Source organism: Tachysurus vachellii, chromosome 4, assembly GCF_030014155.1.
Source record: "Tachysurus vachellii isolate PV-2020 chromosome 4, HZAU_Pvac_v1, whole genome shotgun sequence".
NCBI lineage: Eukaryota > Metazoa > Chordata > Actinopteri > Siluriformes > Bagridae > Tachysurus > Tachysurus vachellii.
The window spans coordinates 11,858,036-11,884,964 of record NC_083463.1 but is presented as its reverse complement, the minus strand read 5'-3'; the positions used below and the strand labels follow the sequence as shown (position 1 = coordinate 11,884,964).

At 38.1% G+C, this 26,929-nt stretch overlaps 1 protein-coding gene across 2 annotated transcripts in view; it reads left to right on the top strand.

Annotated features, from left to right (window-relative positions):
• farp2 (FERM, RhoGEF and pleckstrin domain protein 2) overlaps positions 1-26,929 on the top strand; it is a 48,246-nt gene that overhangs the window by 7,961 nt on the left and 13,356 nt on the right. For both annotated transcript variants that reach the window (XM_060867774.1, XM_060867776.1), the window contains exons 3-13: positions 11,333-11,437; positions 12,291-12,333; positions 12,420-12,498; positions 12,753-12,850; positions 14,625-14,739; positions 17,261-17,408; positions 17,505-17,600; positions 17,930-18,093; positions 18,282-18,350; positions 18,464-18,524; positions 18,725-18,953. In XM_060867774.1, coding sequence (XP_060723757.1) covers positions 11,333-11,437; positions 12,291-12,333; positions 12,420-12,498; positions 12,753-12,850; positions 14,625-14,739; positions 17,261-17,408; positions 17,505-17,600; positions 17,930-18,093; positions 18,282-18,350; positions 18,464-18,524; positions 18,725-18,953 — 1,207 coding nt within the window. The remainder of the gene's footprint in view (positions 1-11,332; positions 11,438-12,290; positions 12,334-12,419; positions 12,499-12,752; positions 12,851-14,624; positions 14,740-17,260; positions 17,409-17,504; positions 17,601-17,929; positions 18,094-18,281; positions 18,351-18,463; positions 18,525-18,724; positions 18,954-26,929) is intronic.

Below are 26,929 nucleotides of genomic sequence, written 5' to 3'. Positions count from 1 at the left end.
GGGCTACTGCAGTGGTGTTTGCAGTGGTTCATTTGAAAGGTGCACCTTTGTTTTAAATCTGTAAGTCAAGTGTGTTTGAGAGCATTCTGTTTTTTAAGGCGGCAACTGTGTGATGAGCAAACTCCTGTGAAATAAGGAATACTGGTTATAATGGTTTTACTGGCCAAAAAAAGAAAAGAAAACAACATACAATGGCAAGTCGTAGCACCTGTTGCATGCAGAAGGCACATATCATAATCCAGTATATACTGTAAATCTTTTGACCTAAATCTCTCACTAATTAGCCATTACAGTAATGTTGCTGGTAGCTTTGTCAGCAGAGTTGACTGTTATCCCTAATCTTCACTGCCATATGTTGTGCCTGAGCTTTGCACAAAGGCACTCGGTTGAACTGAATTTGCATGGAATGTCATGAATGCGTGCGTCCAGCCGGCCGAGTGCTGTGCTAACCCTTGGAGGAATTTGTGAGGCCACTGCAGCTCACTGGGGAGGGGCCTGTGCCGTAGAAATGAGAATAGCCTTTACGTTAGCGTAGAACGTTTGTGTGTTGAGAGAGAGAAAGGGGGAGAACATCTATCCTAATTAATAGAATGTGTGCGAAGAGTAGAGGTTTTGCCAAAAACAACACTGTGTGTGTGTTTATGGATGTTCAGAGAGAGAAGGAAGGAAGTACTGAAAGCAAGGACGAGAAAGAAGAGGAGACAGTACTTTATATTACTAATGACACCAAGCAATGGGTTATTAATACACGGCTTCTTGTGTGAAGGTCCTCCCTGCTCGCACAGGCATTTTTATGTGCCAAGCACCTGGCAGGAGTTTCAGTCAGACAGCTTGGAAGCCAAGCTTTAATCCGAGTCCCAGTTCCCCATCAGTGTTTCATCTTTTGTTATTAATGAGAAGATGATTTGCAAGAACGCTGCAGATGATTATTTTTATGGCGAACTGTCCGGGGAATCTGATCTCCGTTTGCTTTGCATACTTGTAATTAAATCATGAGTATTTTTGTTCCTTGTGGGTGTCAAAGTGAAAAAAAAACAACAAACAAACTGCAGAGTCTGATCCTTGTTCTGACACAAGAGTTGAAAGAAGAGCACTGTTATCTGTCCCATAGCCATGTGTTTCTGCATTACAGAAAAAAAGGAAAGTAATCCAATCTACTAGAAAACTATCGGGTTATGTTGTTTGAAATATTCCCATTAAGTGAGACACGTTGTCCAGATGATGTTTAGCAGGTATCACATGTCGGGTGAAAAAAGGGAAAGAGACCAGTCAGCCGCAGACCAGACATTAAAGTGTCAGCATTTCATGCATGTCTATTGCCCTTTTAGAGGCTAGTAAATATTTACATGTTGATGTGTAGTGGTCCCATTTTAATTTTATTAAATGTAATATCATTGAAAATAATTTAAACAGTGCTTCATCCCGCACTCTGCAAACTGTATTTGCACAAATGCTTTTAACATAAATCGTGTTGGTTATTGCAGAGCCTAATTATAGTTGACCTGTGAAAATCTTTCACAGATAAAAATGTTCATTACCTCAACATGTCCAACCGTGACCTGTGACACGTGTTCATGTCTTTAATGTTTAGACAAACATCATGCTAGAAATTGCAGCCTGACTTGTTAGTACTGCACTTCTCAGTCTGTATATGCATTGTTTTCATGTTGGTTCATGCTGGTTTGAAGGAGCAGCCTGGCTTCATCCCCCTCCCACATCTCTCTACAACCGAGGGCATTGCATTACAGGACAGCAGAGAACACTAGCTCTTTTCATGCAGCACTTCATTACAACAGTGTGTTGCTTTCCCTGTGTGCAACTTATCCAGATGAAGAGTAGGTCATTGGGAAGTTTGTGTGTGTCTGAATTTCAGTTCTTTGTGTTTATGGCTGTAATGTTTATGGCTGTTTGCTCAACTAACACATGGGAAACAGGGATCCTTATTGGTCATTGTGTAAATATGAGGCTTATAGAGTGATATGGTCGTTTTAATCACTCGGCCACCATTGGTAAACATAATTATTAATAGTATGGGTTGATCACGCTGCACAGGGAAAGGAGCAACTTCTTGAAGGGGCTGAAGTGGAATTGTACTAACTGCAATTCAAAATCTGTGCAGCTGAATGAATAAAATAAAAGACTCATTATTTGCATGAGTAAAGAGGTCAGCTTGAACAGCTTAGATTTTCTTAATATACTCCTTTTCAGTCTTGGAGCTTAAAGTTTATTGTTTGTTTAATTACACAAGAATCCCCACAGCAGCTATGTTTTTAGGGGTTGTATTTGCACAACATTACACACCAGGGCCTTTATTCATAAAGACTAAGTATTATCTCAGAGCGCTCATAATTTAGCTTAAACATTTCTAACTAGGAATCTTATCTTAAGAGTGATTCAGGACCAATCCCAGAGCAACTCTGAGCAAAGAAAATAAAACAATCTTTATCTTGAGAGGACGTGGGGCTAAACCTGGGTATGACACGTTTGAGACTGTGATTGGTAAGACTGTGATTGGTTGTCCAATAAAATAATAGGAGTGCTTTTAAAAGCTGGTCTATTAGAAGCCTTCACTTTGTCTTTATGTTAAAATATATGAGCCTATATCATGTAGGGGTTATTTTTCTGATTGATCATAGTAGAGATGCACTAACATCTAACGATCTTAACTATAGCATCTTATTAACTCACTATCGTTATTAAATATTGTTTAAAATACATTTCTTCTCCCTCTTCACTTTTTGGTCATTTTCTCCTCTGCTAAAGAAACCATTAAAACTCTTAAAAGTCCTTCTCACTACTTCTAACACTTTTTGACCTTATGAGCTCTTTTAAGGGTTAAGAAGCCTTATGAATAACTTTTAGGTCTTTACTAGGATCTTCTCTTTAGTTTTAAGGCCCCCCCCAGGCCCAGATCATCATAATGTTCTCTACACTACTTTACATTTCTCAGTGTTTTACATATATAAAATACTTTTGTCCAATAAGCACCGAAGTATATTAGTGTTCTGGAATATTAAAACACACAATTGTCTTGTTGATCATGTCCAAATTTAAATATTAGTTTGTTGTACCTTTTTTTTTAATCAATGGAAATGTTTGAGAGTTAATAAGGGAAAATGTTTCTCCTTCTCTTAACTCTTTCTGCCTGCACTCGGAATTGAGTTTGGACCATAAACCTGAGGGTTTTTGGATGATGGCACTTCAACAAGCCTCTGTGTTTCAACTAAACTTCATGTTAAAGGCCCATCTCAGTGGGCCGCAAAATGTAGGCTGAGCTACTCTCACCGTTGTACGCTCATTTCTGTGCCGGTGTCTTTGAGTTGTCGGGGAAACGGGCTGATTTTTTTTTTTTTTTTTTGTCTTTTTACATTCCTTGCATGCAGAATGAGCTTCATTTGTGTGCAGAATTGTCAGAAGCGTTTTGTCTCCGTGACAGCGTGAGAACACTGTGGAAATTTCACACACCACTGTGGGGTTTAACCCCTGCTTTCAAATGTTTTGTTACCTTTTTTTTTTTTTTCCAGAAAAGGTCTGTGATTTGGTGTCACTGTTTTAAGATGGAGCTAATAAGATCTGTGTAATAATGTCTGCAGTAGGATTGTGTCCCCTGCATGTATAGGTGATTCAGTATCAGTGAGTAGGGCTGAGCGATATGGCTGAAAACTGTATCACGATATCAGTGTTTCATATCGGTCGATATCGATAATTATTGATATTTTATGCCCCATTTAAAATAAGGACCAGGAGAAAAATATTACATTTAAACATTTTTATTTTAAACCTAACCTTCCTCTGATCATAATCCCCTCAGTTATTAAGACAGAAATGTCAACAACCATGGAAAACTCAAATAATTAAAATGTAAACATAAGTCTAAAGTCACAATGAACACTTAACAATTATCTCAACATTTAAGGTGCAAAATAAGAAGAAAATGTAAGAAATGCTTAATAAAGTGTAGTAAAATAGTGCAAAGTGTTAAATATAGAAACCTGAGAATTTAGTGCAAGTTTAGTGCTATTGCATAATTTGCAGACGACGTTGGTCTGACTACGGTCAGACTTATAATATCCAAAAAACTGCCATACTGGCGAGCTGATTTTTCGCTGGAAAGCTGATCCTATATTAACACGGGTCCTACTTCTTGCCTTATCGTAAGCCTTTCTTCGCTTTCTTTCTTCGTTTTTATCCTCCATGTCAATGTTAAAACCGCTTTCTGCTATTTCTGCTCATTGGCTACATGTTTGTTTTGATTTTTGTTGAATTTATTTGTTCCAACTCATTTTCTGAAGCATTTCTCACACATCGGAGACCCTACCTTTAAAAGAACGGTAATAAAAATTACATTTATTTTTTCCGCAAAAAAAAAGAATAAAAAATATTGAACGTTTTATCAAACACATTTTTTATTGATACTGTGTCTATCGCGATACATATCGTTATCGTTTTATCGCCCAGCCCTGTCAGTGAGGCTTTTATATTTTGACTGCAAAGCATAATCTTGAAATGTTCAGCTGCTCTGTGCTTTGCAGCACTTCGAGCTGTCCTTCATCTATTCAACAGGATGCTCCTTCACCCCTGTGTTCATTGATTGGCTGCAGTACAGCATTAGGGATTAACTAATAGGTGAAATTTGGTGTTAAAGGAAACACAGTTTGTTTTATTCCAGCTCTGTATTCTTGAAAAGCACAATGTTTAAATAACTGAAAGACTTACATCTTTTATATTTTTATTATCATCAATTGGGCATAATTGTTATTTGTCCTTACATTTGGATTGGTGGCTTGGTATTCTATGGTGGGGTGTCATGGCTTTTCCATATGATTAGGTTTAAGCAGCAGCCTTAGTTTGGTTTCTAATTCCAGCTTGGCATGACTTCTCTAGCTCCAGATGCCCCCTGCGTGTGTGTGCACGCACACACACACACACACACACACACACACACACACACACACACTTTCTAGGCTAGCTGAGTTTCTGCCATATGACACAATTACTGTAACAAATTAGACACAGCACTTGGAAATAAATTGAAATCCCTCAGCTTGTTCTTGATTGCTCCCCGTGAGTTGGATCATAATTTTGGGCCACTCTTACTTTGGTGTTGTTCGAGCATCAAAGTAAGACAGATCAGCTCTTTGAGCAGGGCCAAGTATTGGCGCAGTTTGGGATTGGAACTGGAGGACGCCTGGAGTCTGAACCCACCAAAAAGGTCCATTTAATATTCATATTTAGAGTGTAGAGTAACTATATTGGATGGCAAAAATTTGTAATTTTAAAGCTGAGGAAGGTCTCAGTGTTAAAAACACTCCCTACTGTCTGCCACATATTTGAATAAATTTGCCTCTTAGTTCCTTTCTCTTTTTCCCTTCCAGAGTAGTATTTTTCAGTTTAATGCTTTATGGTGTGTGTGTGCGTTTGCACGCATATGTTCGTGTGTGTGTGTGTGTGTTTTGCGCCCGCGTGTGTTTGCGCGCGTGTAAGTTCGTGTGTGTGTGCGCTCGCGCGTGTGTTTGTGTGTGTATGTACTGTATGTGTGACAGAGGCTGGAATGAGTGAGCGTACTATATAATGAGTACTATATCTCAGTAAGACCTAGTTCAAGTACATTTAATCTCTTCTCCATGATTGCAGACTATTTTACTACATTGTACTCTGTAGGATCCTCTTGCTTCAGGCATCATGCTGGGATTGTGTATTGGTGTACATGCCAGTAAAGTTTTTACACAAAAGCAAATGTCAATGTGTCTCGCCATTATGAGAATATGAGAGAAAATTACTTGCTATTTGCAAAAGAGATTAAGGCAAGTAAGGGATAAAACAGGACAGGGCATGCTGTTCGGGGAACATCATAATATGTTCATAACATCAACATCATAATATGTGGGATGTGGTAGTTCAGTGGTTAAGGTGTTGGACTACTGATTGGGAGGTCGTGAGTTCCAATCCCAGGGCCACCAAGCTGTCACTCCTGGGCCCCTGAGCAAGGCCCTTAACCCTAAATTGCTCAGCTGTATGAATGAGATAAATGTAAGTCGCTCTGGATAAGAGCGTCTGCCAAATGCCGTAAATGTAAATGTAATGTAATATGGTGGTGTGATGTACCCTGATGTCAAGGAAGTACTGTTACCATTCTGAAATGGATCATTTTTAAATAATATTGTGTCCGAAAGTATGTTATTGCTTTCATACTATAGCATTTTCCTAACAATTGGATTTTTTCATTTCTAATGTTTAATATTGTAAAATGTCTACAAGACAGGTTATAGCAACTAAAAGCAAATTACCAAAAAACTAAATTACCTCACCTTCCTCTTTTTATTTTTCTCCAAAGCACTGACACTGAAACACCTTATAAAAAGCTTTGGCATGTAAATGAGAATAATTATTTTCTTTCTTAAATAACTTTTTTTTTTTATCTGTACATTTATTAAGGGTAATTCCCTTTGCAAGAGTTTTGTATATGACGGAATTTATCATTTGAATTGCAGTCCGCAGTATTTTCAGAGCTGTGCGCTTACAATAAAATAAATCGACACCTTCTGACCAAACAGATTTAAGAATTAAAAAGTACTGCAGTATAAAAAGGACTAGACTTGGTATGCCATTTCCTGCTCACATAACAGTTATTAATCTGGAACACTGAAAGATATCACTTGGGGCTGAATGCTTAGACCATTGCATCACTTTCTTTTGCAGCATCACTTTTTATACTGTTATATAACATGAGTAAGCAGTACAGTATTTTCTGACAAGAATTAGGTTCAAAGAATAAAAGTGGTTTAGTTTAATTGGCAAATTCCATTAAATGTTTTCTGTGATTTGACGTTTTTTGGTTCTGTTTATGCCCAAATCAATTCATACCTGAAATCGGTTTTGTTTGTAATGTTGCTTTCATTTAATTATAATAAAATCCTGCTTTCCCCAAACAACAAGGTTTGTTAAATTGCATTGCGTCTTGTGAATGGGAATCAGTGGATCAGATTTGTTAGAGCACTGACCATACTGTACAAAACACCCTATCTCCTCATACGACAACCTTGTTCTGATTAACCTGACAGACAGGACAGCCTAAGATTTAGGTATTACTCATAACCTGTTTGCTGTAGTAGGTCAGAGTTAAAATATGTAGAGTCTGAGGAAAGCTCATAATCGCTCAGCTCAACTCAGTTCAGGTCAGGTATTGGGAAACCATGACCTTTTGGATATTACACTTGCCTTAACAAAAGAAGCTAACATATATACTTCCATTTAGTTAGACGGAATCCCTATTCAGGAATTCAATATATTTAAAATGATTTTAAGTATTTTTTTTTGTTAAAGCTGGATTTGCATTTTGAGTCACCTGTAGTACACATGCTCTTAAATAGTTAATCATTTACAAATAGGGATTCTTATCATTCACTGTATGAACCTGTTCGGGTTTCCTCCATGGTCTTTGTATAAACATGGTCTGCCTTCATTTAACACACAGCTAAGAAATTGAGGGTTAAATGAAGGCAGACCATGTTTCACATACAGAATCACTGTATGTGTGATAGAGGCTGGAATGAGTGAGCGTTATATATCAGTAAGACCTAGTTCAAGTACATTTAATCTCTTCTCCATGATTGCAGACTATTTTACTACATTGTACCCTGTAGGATCCTCTTGCTTCAGGCATCATGCTGGGATTGTGTACTGGTGTACATGCCAGTAAATAAAGTCTTTACTTTATTTTCAGGATAGAAATAATTATGGGCTAATTATTTAAATATTATTATTAAATAATAGATTATAAAATTGTGAACAGTGAAACAAGTAAGAATTTCTGCGTTTGTTTGGCTTATGTCCAGTTGTTTGTCATGTACCCATGACTGTGGCACTAGTGTCGAGCATAATAGAATAATAGGTTTAAGGTGCTACGGGTGTGGTTAGGTGTTTAGACGGCGAGAGCCACTGGCTGTTCAACCGGGTTTTAAGTGTGTGAGAGGAAAATGGCACACCAGCTGGAGTGTTAAGACATGCCTCAACACAGCTTTCCCCTCTAACAGTGTGGAATTCTGCCATCGGCTCTCTCACTCAAGCCCAGGTCACATTTCATTCCACACACATCGCTCTCTAGCTAAACTTACACACACAGGCCCAACACGCACCTCCCTTTCAAACCCCTCCCTGTGCCAGGTTGGAGCTTGTCTCTAGTATCCGCACAGCTGTGCATGTGTTTCACTAGCGGCTCACCTCCTGCATTACACACACAATATCAGCCAGTTCTGTAGGAGTTTGAAGTAATCGTTGTCCTTATCTTATCTATATATAAATGAATATTTAAATATCCATGCTTTGTTGCATGACAACTAATTGATGTTTGTTTTATAAATTCAATAGGATACAACACTAGTGACGATGTTCTAAGCAAGACGCGAGTGACGAACATGTCAAAGTGAATTCTACATATTTTATAAAACGTTTAAGGTTCAGCAACAGAAGATGCCATTCATTAACTCTTTTAGGTAAACTATAGCGATGTGACGATGGACATTATGGAAATGTGACCTTCTAATTGTGGAAATCAGCTTTCATTTTATTATGCATGTAATGCTATAGCATTTTTTGAACACCATAGGTACCAAGATGCACAGCCAGCGGAGTTAAAATGTATAGAGACAACACAATGTCCATGTGATTGCATTCTTTTGTGAATCGCCATCTCTGTTAGCTCTGAATAACCTATTAGCTCCAGATGCTAATGATCAACAAACAACAGAGGTTATACACTTTATACAACTATGTAGCTTTTAAATAATACAAGGTAGCTAGGTAGGTAGAAAAACGCCATATTTCTGGTTAAAATGATGCCTTTGCTATCGCTTCTTTATTTTCAGTTGAGCAAAGTGCATTGGTCAGAGACTTTTTTAATATTCATTAACATTTTTAGGAGAATTGAGAAATTTATTTATTTCTCTTTTTAATTTAGAGCGAAGTTGTAGTACAGATTTTTCTGCTATATTAAACCCGTCATTTGAGTCTGTCTGTCTGTCCTTTTCTTTTTTGTGTTTTAATTGACATGCAGTTTGATCTTTGCTGTTCTTTCAGTATGGTTGTGATGTTTGCACTGCATTGTAATTTGCTTGGTCTTGTCATTGTTTCCACTCATCTATGAGGTTTTTGTTTCCAAAAGAAAAATAAAGTTTCTGTCATCTGTGAAGCTAATAACGTTTATTTAAAAAAAATTTCCTGCCAGCGTTTGATGTAGGTTTCGGAAATGAGTACTATATTTAGGTGTAATACACTACCACCATGTTTCTTCTGATTACACAGCATGGGTCTGCATATCAAATTAAACATTATTATATATATAATCTTTATTTTCTACTCTGTACAAGAAAAGGAAAAGCAGCCTATTAATCCTGGTGGTCCCCTGGGCAACTAAAAATAAAAAAACTACCCCAGGCACTTAATCTGTTTGTCCCAGGATACTGATTTGTTCATTTCAAAGACTTTAGCTATATAAAGTGCTCTGTTCACTTTGCCCACCCCCCCCCCCCCCCCCCCCCGCCCCCCCAACCTGTCGCTATATAGACTTGATGGTGTGAAGCCAAGGAACTAGTGGAACATGCAATGAGATCATCCTGACTAAAAAAAACATGCATGTGAGGACATCCTCCTGGAAATCACCATTCCCTTGTTTTCACAGCAGCAGGATTATGAAACAGAGCCTTGTTAGTTGAGAGTTGTGTCATTTGAGTTTAAGCTCCTTCACCAGCATTGCCACCAGTAAAACCCCAAAAGTTGTAATATTGGGGCTGTCAAGTGTTCAGACTTAACAAATGTACACGTGTTTTTTATTTTTTACATTTTTTTAATTGCCTGCTGAATTGAACCTACAAATGAATTTACTTCTAGCAAAAATATATGCATGTTAAAAAGATCAGAATGGACAACTGCTTAGTAATTGCTTAGTAACTGAGGCTTTTTTCACAAGTGAAGTTAAAATTGTGGTCTGTTCAACACGAATATTAATTAACCAGCTGAAGGGTTTAAAATGAATTGTAATACTAATTACAAAATCACACAAGCATGTCTTCATAAACTTTACAGGTCCTTATCAAGATAAGACCATAAAGATTTATGAGAAACATTGAAGGGGCGCCCCTCTGGGTAGGTGGAACGTGTGGTAGATGACAAATGCAGGGACCAGCTAGAGGGCATTTGTAGATTTAACCCGCATTGTAATTACACATTAAAGGAGGAGGCATGTCCAAAGAGGGACCACAATGTCAGAAGAGGATTAAAGTACACAGTGGAGCCTTAACCATGAGTAACAAATCGATCATGTGCTCAAAACCATGTCTGAGTATAAACAGTACTGCGGTTCAGATCATGCTTCATGACCATGAGACCCAGTGTTCCCATAATGAACTAGACAACCTTTATCATAGACAATCCATTTTTTCTTGCGTTTGTTGTTTAATTTGCTAATATGATCTACAGTTTGTTTACATTTTTTTCACAAGAAACTTGAAGACTCCTATGCTTAAGCCTTTAAAATCCCAGCCGTATCTTTGTCACTGTAAACGACTTCTGCTGAGTAATTTGTTGCTGTTACTGAATAATGTGCTTTAAGATGAGTAAGTAAATAATACACTGATAATACCCTGAGAAGTTAAGGGGTTAAAACAAATCCAAACCGTGCCCATGCACTGGATTTAAAAATATACTCAACATTGCAAACAGATGTCTTGCTGTGTAATTTTCTCAAAAAGTCGTCGACTGGCATCCAAAACCCAAACTGCAGTGTTTTCTCGCTACGTAGCAATTAGTCCTTCATTTTGAGAAAGCAAAGCCCAGGGCATTTCAGAAGCAAGCGTTCTGCAAAAAAAAAAAGGTTTTTCCCGTTTGTTGAAAGTGGAGCCATTTTATACCAAAGCTGTCCACATGATTTCTTTCCCCAGGGTTTCTGCTCAGGGCAATTCATAAAATATTTTCATATTTCTCATTGACTGCGAACAACCTCAAACATTTATACACTGTGCCTCAGACCCTGTCACTTTCTATAATCACCTACTCAAATAGACAGACATATACCTATAGGTATTTAGAGTATAATAGGTGTCAACATCAAGTTGACACATTCAGACCTACTCAATTTAACACTGTGACTGTTGACTACATGCCTTCCGAATGAAATACAGTAGTACAGTGTTGTATAATGGCACAAAAGTCAGTTATCAATATAGGATCTTAAATCCTGCTTGAAATTGCCCACTTGTGAAGAGCTAATAATGACACACACTTATTTCACAATGTTTTCCTTTTGTCTCTCCTTCTTGCTCCTTCTCTGTGTCTTCAGGCTAAAGCAGACGGACAGACCCTTCTTAATGACGTGTATCGCAGGATAAATCTCATCGAGAGCGATTACTTTGGTCTGGAGTTCCAGAATGTGCAGATGAACTGGGTAGGTGGCAGCGTGTTGAACAATGCCCCAGTGTGCATGCTGAGAGAACGAGTCTCCAAAATCTCCAGCTCCAGTTTTATAACCTCATATGTACTGCCTTTGGGCTTCAGGGGTTTGGTGGTCTCTCTCAATTATAGCTGTAAAGCTGTCTGGCTCTGAATAAAGCAAGTAAGATATGACGTATTTTAAAATATATCTAAAATTGACAGCACAAAGAGACTTCAGGAGCTTGCAGTACAGTGAGAAACAAACACATGTAAAAAGGTTGCTAGAAGGAAATGGGGGGAAAACAAAATAATAATAATATTGTTGTATACCTGTAAAAGTAAATATATGGAAGGCGTACCTAAAAGTGCAACTGTGTGTATTGTCTATGTACCACAATCACTGAATATTTAGTAAAAAAAAAAAAAAAAGGTATACATTTATGAAGAATGGGTAAAGTGCTGTCTGGACAAGGGCAGATCTCTTTGGAGGAAAGGTGTGGCAGCATGCAGTGCATTCCTGTTACAATCATTCACAGATGTGTGTGATAAAAGAGGAATCTCCTGTAGAACAACTGTGGGTCTAATACACAGTAGTTGTGCAAACACATGGTATTAAAAATGCATTTAGTGATATAATTAGAAGGTATTATCTCTGTGAATGCTAGCTTCAATGTGTGGTATTAACATAGACCTTTTCTAACTTTATTCATCTCTGTCTGAAATGTTTCACGGTGGACAACAAACTCCATCCAAAATCCAGTAAACTCCTTAGGAAAGAATGGCTAGGAGTTTGGAATGGTAACGCTGAGTGAACAATCCTCTAAAAGGAACGGACGCTAAAACTGTTGCTCTGCTTTTGGTTGTAGGTTTGGTTGGAGCCCACCAAGCTCATAGTGAAACAAGTGAGACGTAAGTGCACTTTTAGATTTGGGGTCACTTGTAGTGTGTTTTGAAAAGATTTGTGAATGTTTTTGTGATTGTGTGTTGTATTTCAGGACCAATGAACACACTCTTTCGGTTGTCGGTGAAGTTCTTCCCGCCCGATCCTGGCCAGCTTCAGGAGGAATTCACAAGGTGTGTGACAAGTTACAAGAGTTAACATCTGGCTTTTGCTGCTGTAGATATTTATGTCTAACGAGAGATGTTTGATATCAAGGTTCATTCGAGTAAAATATAATTTAATTATTAAAGTGATTGCAATTATTATAAAATATTTTATATTTTTGTATAAAAGTCGTTGAATTCCGGGGCAATATATAAAGGCAAGCAAAAGCTTTTGTTCCATCAGGTTTTTCAGAACATATTAATGCTTGTGTTTCCTGGTGCAGGTACCTGTTCTCCCTGCAAATGAAGCGGGATCTGATGGAAGGAATACTGAACTGCACAGAAAACACAGCAGCTCTACTGGCCTCTCACCTTGTCCAATGTAAGTCTATGTCCACTGTGCACAATGATGGTATTTAATTTAGTCCTTGTGATTTTATAATACCATGGCCATGTGTATGTAATCATATGTATGTATTCATTCATTCATTCATTCATTTGTTCATTCAAATAGTATATTTCTTGCTGCGAATAGCACTTTATTAATTTTCTCCATTTCTTTAGAGCACTGAGCCATTTGGCTCAGTGTTCGGCTCAGTTTCCCACTATACATAATTAAACCAAAAAGGAAAATCCGAAACCCTTCCAGAGCTGTGTGTCAGTGCGGGTATAAAGAACAATTCATTCACTGGTCAGATATATGGTAGTGGGAAAAGTAAACCATCCTTCACAAGGCCATCTTAGCCATCACAGGAACCAAGCATGAAGAATACATAAATGGTGCTAAAGTCTTTACAGAAATGATGAAAAGTTTATAGAAATAATTCATTTCAAACAGTTACTTTAGACCTGTTTCCAATTTATCCAGCATAGCAAAATTTCTTGGAAGCACACGCCGTCAGCAAGTGTGAGAGCTGTTGGAACTGTGTATGTTAAAACACCCTTAGCCTTGTTGAGTCCATCACTTTATCTATCTTGTTTTCTTTTTTCTTTAGTTTTATACAGATAAGCAAAATGCAATAGAGATCAGACTTTGGATACAGCAGAAGGCTGCAGATATACAAATGAGCCGTTTATATAGTCACTAATAGTTTTGTCATGCCCTGCGATAACCTGAACTTGGCACTAGATTTTTTTTTAAATGTATTTATTTATATATTTTTCAATCCAGTTGGGGTTTTGTTCAAATTATGGTCTCTAACATGCAGGCCTTTATCCACTAATTTGCCCCTAGATTTATAATTAAAGAATAAAATCCCAGTTTGACACAGAGTGTTTGGGTGTGAGCAAAGTGTTGTATTTCCCCTTTTACTTCAGCAGTTTAACACTAAAATTTTCTTTCTGCTTGGTGCATATACGTTTTAAAGATTTACTTTTTACATTTAACAGCAAAGCATGTTAGTTCCTGTTATCACTCATGTTATAGCAGCTATAAACAACCTCTATTTATTTTTCTTTCAAAGTTCTGTTTTGTCATTCAGCCATTCCAGGGAACATGTTATCTCTCAGTTATCAAAAATGTCCAGGTCAGTGCAGGAACTTCTGTTTATGAGATGATATCTCATCCATTTTGCCCATCATGGAACCTACTTCTCCCCATGGTTGAATCATTATGTGGAGACAACTGATAACTCAGCTTGGGAATGTTTTTAGAAACAAGTCTATGGAGTGTCTGGTCTCTAAAGAACTGTACGAGTCCTAATAAACAAGTAAATTTGGTGTAAGATTTTCTTATAAAGCACATTTTCCTTCCAGCACATTTCTGCCAGTCAGTCAACGAAGATGATGTGAGCGAAATGTTACAGAAATTTACAAAACTCAACCACACAGCAAACTCTGTCTCATTATTTATATACTAAGGACCCAAAATAAATGCCTTTTTTATTTCAGCTTCCAGGTCTTTCATTTATTTGTTTTCTTTTTGTGTGGCTTTTCTGCATGACTACTAGCTGAAGGAAATGGTTTGACAACTGCAAAACATCTTTCTTTGCAGTCGAGGGAAATAAGGTTGCTTTATTTAGGATAAACTGGTATTTGTAATGTCTCACTCATCAGATGCCAAAACAAGGTTTTGGCAGGAAAGTGTCTGTCTTTTTCTTTCATTTTTTCTCTTCTTCCTCCTTAGTCTTTGTTGTTTCTCTCTCTTTCTCTGTTAGCTGAGATTGGAGACTATGATGATGTTGCAGACAGGGAGTATCTGAAGCTCACTAACCTGCTGCCGCATCAGGAGGAATTGCAGGAGAAAATCATGGAGTTCCATCGCAGACATGTGTAAGACCATTTACAAAACTTATCCTCACTGCACATTGTGATAGCAGAAAAAGTGCATAACATTATGCAAATAACACTAACCCTGTGTATTTTGCCTTTACGGAACACACTGTGCTGTTTCAGGTTTTGTATTTCTTGGTACAAATCACACTCCGTCCCCACCATGGGGATTTGCATACCTTTTGAAAACAGTTTTTTTTTTCTTTTCTGCAGGATAGTTTCAATGGGTCATATACAGTGCGCGTGGGTGCGTGTGCGCGTGGGTGCACGTGCGGGTGGGCGTGGGTGCGCGTGCGTGCGTGTGCATCATATAAGTGCTACAAACATGTCTCAAACTAGACTTAACAGCAGCAGAAATGTACTAAAATATAGTAAAACATTATAAGCTATTGTCAACTATAAACAGCGTTTCCCTGGTTTTGGAAAGGCATTTTTGTTTCGTCAATAGATGGAAGACCAAAAGTTCCACAGGAAACTAATGTTATGTTTTGCAGATTGCTGTTTATTGTTATTTAAAAATTCAAATGATGACTTATGCTCTTATAATTTGAGTCTTTTCTTGATCTTGTTAAGCACTTTTTAACTTTTTAGAAAAGAACAGAGTGCAGTACAGTAGACTAGAATATACAAGGTAAAGTTGTAACAGACAAAAATGATAGTAGTTTTGGTGTTTTGTACTGGGACTGTAGTAAAATTTATTTTGTGGGACACATGCTTCCTTGCCAGAGCCTGTTGGAAATGTAATAATTATAAGATGAGAACCACCACAATTTTGTAATTGCTAGTCTGTAGCTCAGTTTTACAAAAATCATGGCTGCTGCCAATTCAGACATTGCGCCCACATAGATTCTAAAAAAGCATAGCTGTAGACAGTCAGCTGGTTGTATTACTGTTGCTCAGCAGCAACACAAACACTTAGATTTAAAAAAAACAAACTCTTAACTCTATTTCAAATTGAAAAACCTAGGGCATATAATCTCTTGATCCAGCACTTGTTAATTGGGTGAAAGCCTTACTCAGCTAATGACAGTGCACGATTATTCACTTTCTTGCACTAATGCAAAATATCCTCTCTATGCATGACTTGTGACTTGCACACCTAACATTGAGACCCCATCATTTCTGTATAAATATATTGCATGTTTAATCCATTCCTATGGGGTGAATGGTCGTAAACTATAGTTTCTTGTTTTCTACTTTCAAGAATAATGACTAAAGCCACAGCAAAAGTGGGGGTCAGTAATCGTAAACATTTATTTATTTATTTGTTTGTTTATTTGATGCAGGTGAACTATTTTATTCTATTTTTTTTTCAACTATTGTGAGATCAAATTACAAAGTGACACCACAAAAACAGAACAAATAATGAACGCTTTACAGTTTTCCAGTCTATTAGAGTGTTGGGTTAATTGTAAGTGAAGGGTGATGGAGCCTCGGATTCCACACTGTCTGATGTTTGGAAATGTATCAGAATTGTTTGAACAGCTTGCAGATATGTATTAGATGTGGTTGTAGTGGCAGACAGCTGCTCCATCTAAATTCACCTTTCTAGGAGCGCTGTATCATGGCTGACCCTGTGCTCTGGCCCCAACCTCCAAAGTTGGAACATGTGAAGAAAGGTATTCACTGCGCTATAGTGTATGTGTGAAAAAATAAAGACTTCTGAAGTGTCGTTTTTATTAAAAAGAAATCGGTGTGTAAAATAGTGATTGCTTTGGATCTTTCAGTAGCTTCTGTGTCTTTGAAGTTTGTATATGGTCAGGCACTCTGGCTGTATGAGGAGTGGTTAAAATGTTCAGGTCAGCTCTGTATTTGATTGCGTAGCCAATCCCCTGGCTAAGACCCCTTTATTAGCCACACTGTTGCTGGGAGGAGCCTCAGCAGATTTCACAGCTTAAAGGATGAGCAAAATTAGAATGTGCTGATAATCTGCTATTGGGCCAGAGCCTGGCATACACATGCTCTTTACTGGATAGACTCATTTATAGCTTTGTAGGTTGTAATCGTCCACTTTTCAGCTGTTGGCTTCAATTCTTTTGAAATGGGCCTGATGGGCTGCTATAGAAGCTAACCAAGGCTTGTTCCAAATGTAAGAAATACATTTTACATGCATGATATTCTGATATTCTGTAAGAAAAGCCACATGATCAAATCAGTCTAATGTTTTAGGGTTCGCAATCTGTCATCTTTTACCCAAAACTAATACCAAATTCATCTCTGTCAGTATTTATACAAGAATCTTTCAAACTGATCTGATATTCATTTCATTTCACAGAAAACATTTTCGCAGATAAAGAGCACAAACAATGGAATACCTTTAATGACGAACATGTAGGACAGAGTGAAAAGGGGTTCAGCCTGATAAAAGCTCATCTCAAGCAGTTATGAATAAATATCCGCAAATATCGTCTTACTATGCTTGTGTTCTTTGTACCTCAGACTGTGTTGTCATTTCTTGTCAAATAACAATTTATTTTTTTTGTTCAGCACACCTGTGATTCCTTTCTTTATTCCGGTGCAGGGGTCAGACGCCGGCCGAGTCTGATTTCCAAGTGCTGGAAATTGCCCGTAAGTTGGAGATGTACGGTGTTCGTTTCCACCCTGCAGCCGATCGTGAAGGCACCAAGATCAACCTATCAGTGGCCCACATGGGTCTGCAGGTCTTCCAGGTGAGCATGGCCTGTTTGTATTAATCTGTGCTTGGGAACAGGTCTGTCATTTTAAAGCTATGATAAACTTCATTATTTACTTAATCTCTTTCTCAGGGTAACACCAAGATCAACACATTCAACTGGTCCAAGATTCGCAAACTGAGCTTCAAAAGGAAGAGATTTCTTATCAAGCTGCACCCAGAGGTCCATGTGGGTATTGAGGCCCGGGAGAGGACTCACTACTAAATTTGCACCACATGAATCGTTTTATTTTTTTCCACGACTATACAGCACCATCCTCTTTATTAGGAACACCTGTACACAAGCAACTTTTTTTCTCCATTCTGATGGAGGATGAGTAGCTCTTGACATGTATCTTCATGAATTTATGCACTGAGTTGCCTCCACACGATTGTCTAATTAGATAACTGCATGATTACACTGGTGGATAGTGAGGGTTCCCATACTGTCACTTTGTGTGTGTGTGTTATTAACTCTTTGTGACCATGTATCTCTTTCTCTCTGTGTCCATCATTCAGGGTCCTCATCAGGACACCTTGGAATTCCTGATGGCTAGTCGTGATCAGTGCAAGATCTTCTGGAAAAGCTGTGTGGAGCACCACGCCTTCTTCCGCCTTTTTGATCAACCACAACCCAAAGCCAAAACAATTCTGTTCAGCAGGGGATCTTCCTTCAGATACAGGTACTGTGTGTGAATGTGTTTGAGTGTGCATAGTGTACATATGTTTGATTGTAGATTATTTTTGTAGATGTGTGTAAAGGACAAAGACTACATTTTACCCCTTTTTATGAAAGCAAAAGAATCTTCCTATTCCCTGTTTGTAATGTCTGTAGGAACAGGCTTGATGATTTATGTGTGTTTTGTGACAGTGGGCGTACTCAGAAGCAGCTGGTGCAATATGTTAGGGATAGTGGTGTGAAAAGAACACCCTACCAGAGGTGAGCCACTGCTGGCCAAGATTGTTTTTTTTAATACAACAATGCTGAAACAGAAATTAACTCATTTGTTCTTTTTTTATTATTATTTTTATTATGTATATTGTCTTTGACAGGAGGAACAGCAGTAAGATCCGAATGTCAACTCGCTCCTTAGCCACTGATTTTCCTAAGCAGGTCAGTAACAAATGGTGTCCACATTATTATCCCAAACCATTGCTTTTCCATTCTAAACCACAAGCTTTTTAATTCTACATATATACAGTGAATTTTATGAATCTTATGAATTTTATGAATTTTATGAATCTTTTTTTTCTCCCCCTAATATCCCTACCTCCCATTAATCCTCTTTTTCTGACTATTTTTCTCTCCTACAGAGCCTGTTCTTCAATGACAGCCATAAGATATGCAGTTCTCCCCCATCTGCCACTGTTTCCTTCCACTCTCTGCACTCTTCCATCTCTCCTGTACGGATGGATAACAATAGCAAGCCTCAAATCCAGCAGATCCAGCACATCCCATCTCTTCAGCAGCCTGTGAGACCACCTAGCCCTGTGAAGGAGGAGCCTGCAAAGATCCACCCTCCATCTAACTCAGCCTTCCCAGGTGCCCCTTACAACCCGGCAGCAGGAGACTGCAGCCCCTCGTTTGTGTGTGTAGAGAGTAGCTTCTCCCAAAATGGCAATGATTATGGTGATCACGTGGCATTGGGCAAGATGGGGCAGTGTCTGATGCAAAATCTTGGTTCAGGTGACAGAAAGGCCTTCATTACTCCTCTGGAGGCTTTGGAGACGGAGCTTATGCACCCTGGGCCAATTGCCGCATTCCCGCTGCAGTTCAGCGAAGAGTTCATAGATGATGACCCTGCTGAAATGTCATTTTACGCAGGTGGGAATGAAGCATACATGTTTGGCTTTAACGAAAATGCAGAGAGGTTCAAATATGGCGAATGTGAAATGAATGGAAACTCGAATGAGCTTTCAGAGGCTGCCTTTGGCCAATCTGAGACCAGCTCACTGGTCAATAATCGCTCAGAGTGCAGTTCTCTGGACAACCTGGGACTGTCGTCCTCATCTTTGCGCTTGCCCGGCTCAGAAAACCTATCTGAGGCCAGCTCCATGCTTAATTTCCCACCATGCTCTGCACGCTCAGAGGCCAGTTCAGCCATGCAATTTAGTGAACTGGTGGACCAGCTGGAGCAGCTTAGCTGTCCACCAACAGGCACAGAGGGCTCAGGCGAAGGCAGCTCTGATTCAGATTCAGACTGGGGCTCTGATGGAGGCCTGATGTCAGATCAGAATCTGTTTTACAGCAACCCATTTACTGGTACTGCAGACATGGAAGCTTTCCTCCTTGAGTGCCACAATCTTCGTGCATTAAGCCTGGGGGAAGCCCCCAAAGCCAACCAGCTTGATGTGTAGTGTTTTACTTATATATAAATTGAGCTCTTTCCTGGTGGGAAATCCTAGAGAGAGATGCCTTGCAGACCACTAAAGCTCTAGCTAAGCATCAGACGTAAGGCTTTATTCATAATACACGAATTTTCATAATACTTCAAAATCAGGGAAAAAAGAAAAAAGCCACCAGTTTGGGGGGAGGGGGGTGTTTTCATCTTTGATGCTAAACAGATACAGCGCTTCTTTTTCCTCACTTCATAATTCTTGAGAACATAATAGGCACTTTTATCATCTCATGCTGCCACTTTTTCCTTTATACTTTATCGTGCGCTTAGCCACTAGTCTTTCTTGCTTTCTGGTGTGTCCCGATTTTCTAAATGTTTGCTGTGTTCAAGCTTGCGTCTTGTCATGACATGCCTTCTGGGACTACAATCAATCTTTTACGATTTGGTGCTGACATTAGAGATCTTCCCTTCGACTTTAAGTGCAGGTTCAGCTCTCCTGTTTGCTGCTCTGTACTCTCCTCTTTGTCTATGTTTGGAATCAGTTTTATACTTGACATTTGGATTGGTTTATTGTGCCATAGCACTGATTGTTGAAAATTACTGACCACCACAGTTATTTAAAGCCAGTGTTGGACTTCGAAGGAGAATATTGCAATAGTCTATAACTTAGAATAGTACCTCTCAAACTGGTTTGAGAATCACTGCTTTAGAAATTGTTCTGTAACATTGAGATAGTTTTATACTATTGTTGTTGCTGTATTCAGCACCAGAATGTATTATTTCAATCTAAAAGTACAGCAATTTGTTATTTGCTTGATATTTGAATGCAATTCCAGTTTATCTTTTAGTGAACTGTGAAGTTTGAACCCATTTCTAATCTAACATTTAGTGACCTAAGCTGTTTTTCTAAATAGCCAAATATTACCTCAAGAGTTATTTGAAAATAGTCTTAAAAATTCTAGATAAGGAGCAAATCTATGCTGCCAGTAAGGCATGTGCTGATACATTGTTTGTGCTTTGTGTTTTCTTTAATATTATTATTAGACAGTGACCTCTTTAAAACTTGTAAAGAATATATAATGATGTTTTTCAAATCACATTAGTCAACTAAATTAAATAAGATGAATTAGAACACAGCCATACTCAGAATAGACTTGATGATACATTAAAGCATCCACAGCAACAATATTGTGTGTTGATCAGTTATGCACTATTTTGTGATATTCATCAACACATGCCTGCTACCGGTATGGTTTATCTGATCAGGTGCTGTGAACGTTGTATAGTGAAACTGTCGGATTATTTACGTATCCACTCCAGTGTTTGGTGTGAATTTGATTATGGCTCTGCTCAGGCCTGTTATGAAGCAGCAGTGAAACTGGCAGCCGTGCCTCTTCAGGAAGTTTGATCGAGGCTTAATAGCACTGGTATTGGTATTTTCATTTTGTGATCGACTTACCCCACAGTGCTCCCTGCTGTTCAGTATTTTCCCTTCACACTATTGACACAATTTTTGCCTTAATGTATTTTTTTTTTTTATCTTTGGTGATGGTGATTTATTGCTATGTAGCCTGACTTTCTTTACTGCGCAATTTGTTGCTTCCATGCAAACCTTTTTTTTTAATTATTATTATTATTTTTAATTACATATTTTAGATTTTTGATCTTACTCCAGAGAATGTAATGCACCAAGTGATGCTGCCAAAAAACCCCAAAAAAAACAGTGTGAATGTAACCTGCTCCTTGAGTAATATGCAAGCTCATGCATAGTGTCAGAGATTCAGTGTTCTTGTATTTTTCACTGAACATTTACACCCCCTTAAATGGGTCTTGGTATTAACACTCTCCTGTATATTTAGATATAGCTCTATGTGTATATGATTTACATCAGTTATTTTTACACCACATAGCTGCATTTCATGAAGAATGTGCTTTATCCTCCTTATGTTAATATACAGCAATTAAGCTTCAAATCAGTCACATTTGATATCAGATTTGTGTGACCTTAGTGATTAAAAATGCGTTAAGTCTATGGTCGCCCAGATTTAGCTACTATATACAATAAAATTTTAGGCTTTCCCTTAATTTTTTAATAATTTTGTCTGAAGTATATTGCAAGTTATCCTAACTATCCTATTTAGCATTGTTCACCTCATCCTCAGTTTCCACGCATTCAGTGTTTAGCTATTGCACTATTCATTTCTTAAATAGTTGCTTTTAGTTAATGAAATAGGTTTCACTTTCGGCAAACCTGTTTCAAATTAGATTGACCAAAGTTGGCATTATATAGTACTAGACATTACACAGGGCACTAACAGGAAACATCAGTCGGGTGCAGATGCAGATTTGTGGGTAAATCAGACTGCTTTAATGGCCTTGTTTCTTGGCTGAGGTGCGTTCCGTTAGTAGACTGAGATCTTAACCACAATATGGGGTATGATCAGTGCATTTTTTTTCCTTTGGGTGATGTCATTTCCTTATTCTATCTCCTGTGAAATTCCATTTAGTTTCATTTCCTGCTTTGTCTAATCCTGCTTCACTTTGCTGAATTGCTCAGACTTTGTTTGTTTCTTTTCAGTCCATTTTCTGCTAAATTCGGTTGTCAGATTTGTGGTTTGTCTTCCTTTGGCAACTCTTTCTAGCACTTTTCAGCTGTTTTTTTTTTTTTTTTTTTAAACTAGGTATTACCTCTGTGAAAAATACAATAAATGGCAGAAAGATTAATTTTAAAGAACTATAAAAAGATTTCAACAAGGACGAAGAGAGAGAGCCTTTGAATAACTAACAAGCTGGAGTGAAATCCAGTGTGACTGTGGATTACGTTATTGGGTCATTTAAGGCCGAGTTCATTCTCATTGTCATTTTGAGAGCTGGCAAAGCTGTTTTCAGCACCAATTGTGTGAAGTTGTTTCCTCCGAAAGACTCTCTACTCTCACAAGCAAGGACAAGCAGTGTAACTGGGCACAGAATAGCCATCCAGCTGCCTTACCTCTATCCTTGGACAAGCTTGGAACCTTTGTTAGTTGAGTGTGAGGCATGCCGAAATTCTGTTCTGAAAAATGCAGTTATATTTTTGACATCTCCATAGACTGAAGCAATTATGTTTGTTTAATTGACCTTAAAATTTCAATGCATTAATGCAGTCTGACTTCAAAACTCGATGTGTTCTTGCTAGCTTTTGTAACGATAAACATCTGTTTGGGTTTTAATGCTGCTTTGAAGCTGTAGCTGCAGCAGAAGATTTACCCAAGATGGTCAACGGTTTGTTTATGAAGGCTGGGCGTCTGCTCTTCACACAGACACATTACTCACCCTAAGCTTTGCAGTAACTCTACAGCTTTCTCTTACATGTGTTTGGATGGTAAGATCAAAGCAAGGTGATCAAAAAGTGCTGCTTTTTTTTATTGAGTCTTGCAATAGCCCATTGAAGGTTTAGTAATGATCAGAATGTAATAGTCATAGTTAATAACAACGACTCCAAACCATTTGTTTATTAATCTGAGCTAGGTTGAGTCTTCACCACTATTACCAACTCATGGTGCTCTTGGGCCGCAGATGGAAACATTAATCTAGAAGCTAAAAATTCACACTTCACAAATCTTTGCAGAAAATATTTCTCAAACGGATGTTTGTAAGACAGACAAGATCTTCCTTGCTCTGAGTATTATCTTCCTAGTCCCTTTCCCCTTCTACCCCTGCTCTAGTTTATTAACTAAGTATTTGACATCACTTTACAAACAAGACCACTTAATTTCACTTTAAAGCTCTTAATTTAGATTGAATCACTGCACAACCTAAGTGCCTAATCTATAACAATTAATGTGAAAAAGTGTACGTGTGTGTGTATGTTTTTCATCTTTTTAAATAAACCATTTGCTTTTTGGTACATGACCTTGAAGACTTTGAACATTTTGTCAGTTCCTTTTATTATTACTTATATGACTCAAACATGACTAATATGTTCTATTAAAAGATCTTTAAGAAGCTTTATTTCCTGGAACTGCTGCATTTCATCTAATACATTTATGCTTGATTCATACCGTTTCTTCACTTCTTTTAGGAATTTTTGCATTTGGTTCCATAAGAATTCAGGAATTTTTCCTTTTTTTTCTGTTTCCCTTTCGTAATATTACAGTCCAGTGGCCTGGAAAATGTAAACAAATGCTTTAGGTGCTCTTAAAAGGCTGGGGAATAATTGGCCATTATACTGCAGCCAGGTGCTGTGGTTTCGGTTCTGTCCTGTGCAGCTGTGTGAAAGTGTAATAACACATTTTCCCAGCCAAGCGATGGCTGTAAGTAGTATATAGCATCAGATACCAAGATAGTGAGAGAGCGTCTGTCTTTCCTGTGCCACGTCGCCCACTAAAGTATACGTTGGAGGAAATGCACAACAACTGAGCATGCTCCTGAAGATCCAGAAGTATCTCAACATATATCCATCTCAACATATCAGTATCTCAACATATTTTTTTACCAGGGTTCAGGCTTTGATTTGGAGTCTTTATCAGGGAGCTGGTGTGTTTCACCCCATAAATAAAATTTGTGAAACCCCATGATTTGGGTCTCTTTATACCATGTCTTATGCGACGTGTGTACAGTGAAGCCAGCCAGCACATCATTTTGTGAACGCTCTGTTTCCCAACACCACCACCACCAAGAGTCACTTACACACAAATGAGGTTCCCAGTGATTACAGTTTGTAGCATCCATCCTATCTAGGCAGTAGAGTTAGTTATGCTCCATTGGCTGTGCTATCCTTGTGATTCAAACTCATTTGTATGAAACCTTAGATACTTGTTCATTTTGGGAGCTCAGGAAATGCAGGATTTTCCTATTCTCTTAAGTATATGCAACTAGCATAGCTGCTTCTTATTGCCACTTTTAACAGAACTCAACTTATATGAGAACACTGAATATAAAGAAGACACATCAGTAGAGATGCCACACTGAAAGAAGGCAGAATAAACTAGAAAGCTTTGAGGGTTTAGCGGTGGTTACATGAGATACTGTTTATTCATGTTCAGAAAATAAATAATTAAGTGGGAACAATTGGTATGGTAATACCACAGCAATTACATGTTTTGTCTGCTACTGTCAGTAATATTATATTTTCAGCTCCCAGTGAACCTCAGGCCCATAAATGCCTTGAATCCTTAGCTCTGTATTTGGATTATACACTTTAGATGTAGAATGTGTGAAATGGAAATAGCACTAGCACAACACAGTACAGGACGACAGAATGACCAATCCATGAACTCAGACTTTGACTTTTCAGATGCAAAGTGAGCTGAACCCATGTAGAATTTGGTTACCCAAACCAAATAGGACCTTATGTGCGGACCTGGAAATAGTGCCGTAATCACAAATCCTCATTCGATCCAGTCAGCTGTTTGTAGCTCAACATTACTCTGTTTTCAATTTGTTTTTTTGTTTTTTTTGTTTTTTTGATTTCTTCAGAGGTCTATCACAATTTTATCATAAATCATATTGTGTACATGTTTTCATTTATTTACCCATAGAAAGTTTGTCTTGCTCCTGAGCGCTCTCTGACTTAAACTCAATATCTTGTTGTTGCCTACATCTTGGGTTGAATTTTGTTTTTTGAGTCACTGTTTGCTCACTACGTCAGGCAATAATTATTTTGAAAACATTCACAAAAACTGTCTGTCAGCCGATATACAAATATAACAAAATAGAACATGATAAGCTATGTTTTCATTCATAGGGAAATATCGGTACACTTACAAAAAATAAAATTAGCAGAGTTTATTTATTTTATCATCCCTAAAACTAGTCATCTGCCTCAATTTTCACACAATTCTGCCTGATAATCCACTAATCTTACTTTAGGCATTATTATGCTATGGTAAACAGACACAGGTTCTCAATTAGGACACCTCATTGTCTCTCAAAAAGCTGCTATGAATATAAATGTCCATAAATCAGCTTCTAATGCAGCAAACAAAGTCCTACTACAAACTCTTCTCATATTATTCTACACATTTAATTGTGAGTTATCATTATTAATACACATTGGGTTTTAGAGTACCGTCATAATATTGTGTGTGTGTACTGTACAGTTCTCTGGCACTGAGAGCTGAAATGGCAGCTATTTCCACTGCTTTTCAGGACCAAAGTCTGGTTAATGATTGGAGAGATTGAGAGGTGCACAGCTACGGTTCTTCCTGTGTGGAGTTGCTTCAGTGTTTGTGCAGGATTTTGGCTAAGTGCCTTTAACGCTGTCTTATCCTCCTCCCCCGTCTCCTGTGTCATACCCAATGGGACACTGCAGTTAAACTGTAAACCGTCTGGCCAGAATTGCTGCATTCCTGATAAGCCTCCTCTTCAGGAATTACTTCCGGGTCATACAGCCACTTTTTTCTCTCTTTTCGGTTGTTTCTGTTTCTCTTGTCAAAATGTGTTTCTTTTTTTTTCCCTTGTTTTTAAATCTTAAATAGTCTGCTGATCTGTGTGTAAAGCTTTGCTAATTTTTCCCTTCTTAAAGGTGTGAATTCAGATTTTGCAGTTTAAGAGAGACTATGATGGAAGGTTCTGACTGTCAGGTTTTTTTTTTTTTTTAAATATACATCCTGCCCATGCTTGATGCCAGAGACTGAACTTGATGTTGAAAGTACCTCAGAGTTTTATCCCTTGGTTGAAAGTTACATGAAACATCTACATATCAAGAAAGGATACTCGTGCCCGAAAACTGACATTTGCCATGATTTCTGCCGACGTACTGAAAACAACAGAGCGAAAGGTTTATATTTGAAAACGAATGTTGCTACTTGTGAGTACAGATCTTGCGTTGTTTTTTTTTTTTCCCCGTCCACTGCGTGTCCCCTGCTGCTTTAGACTGACAAGTTCAACCTGTTCACCTTATTTTTTAGGTGTTCCTCAATTTGTCAATGTTTCCGCAACATTGTAGACGAAAAACCAGTCTTAAGCTGAACCGTAATGATATCGCAAAAAAAACTTCTGTAGTTTTTCTTCGTATTTTTTTATTTTTTTTTTTTAATTAGTATTTTTCCACTTCAAATTAATGGTGTTTATTTCGTTTGCCTTGCACCTGTGTGCAGAGATTGCAAGTTCTCAACAGTCTTTATGGGTTCCTCATTCTGTGCTGGTTTTCCCTCATCAGAAGTGTTCCTCACATGAGATGAACTGATTTGCATCTCCC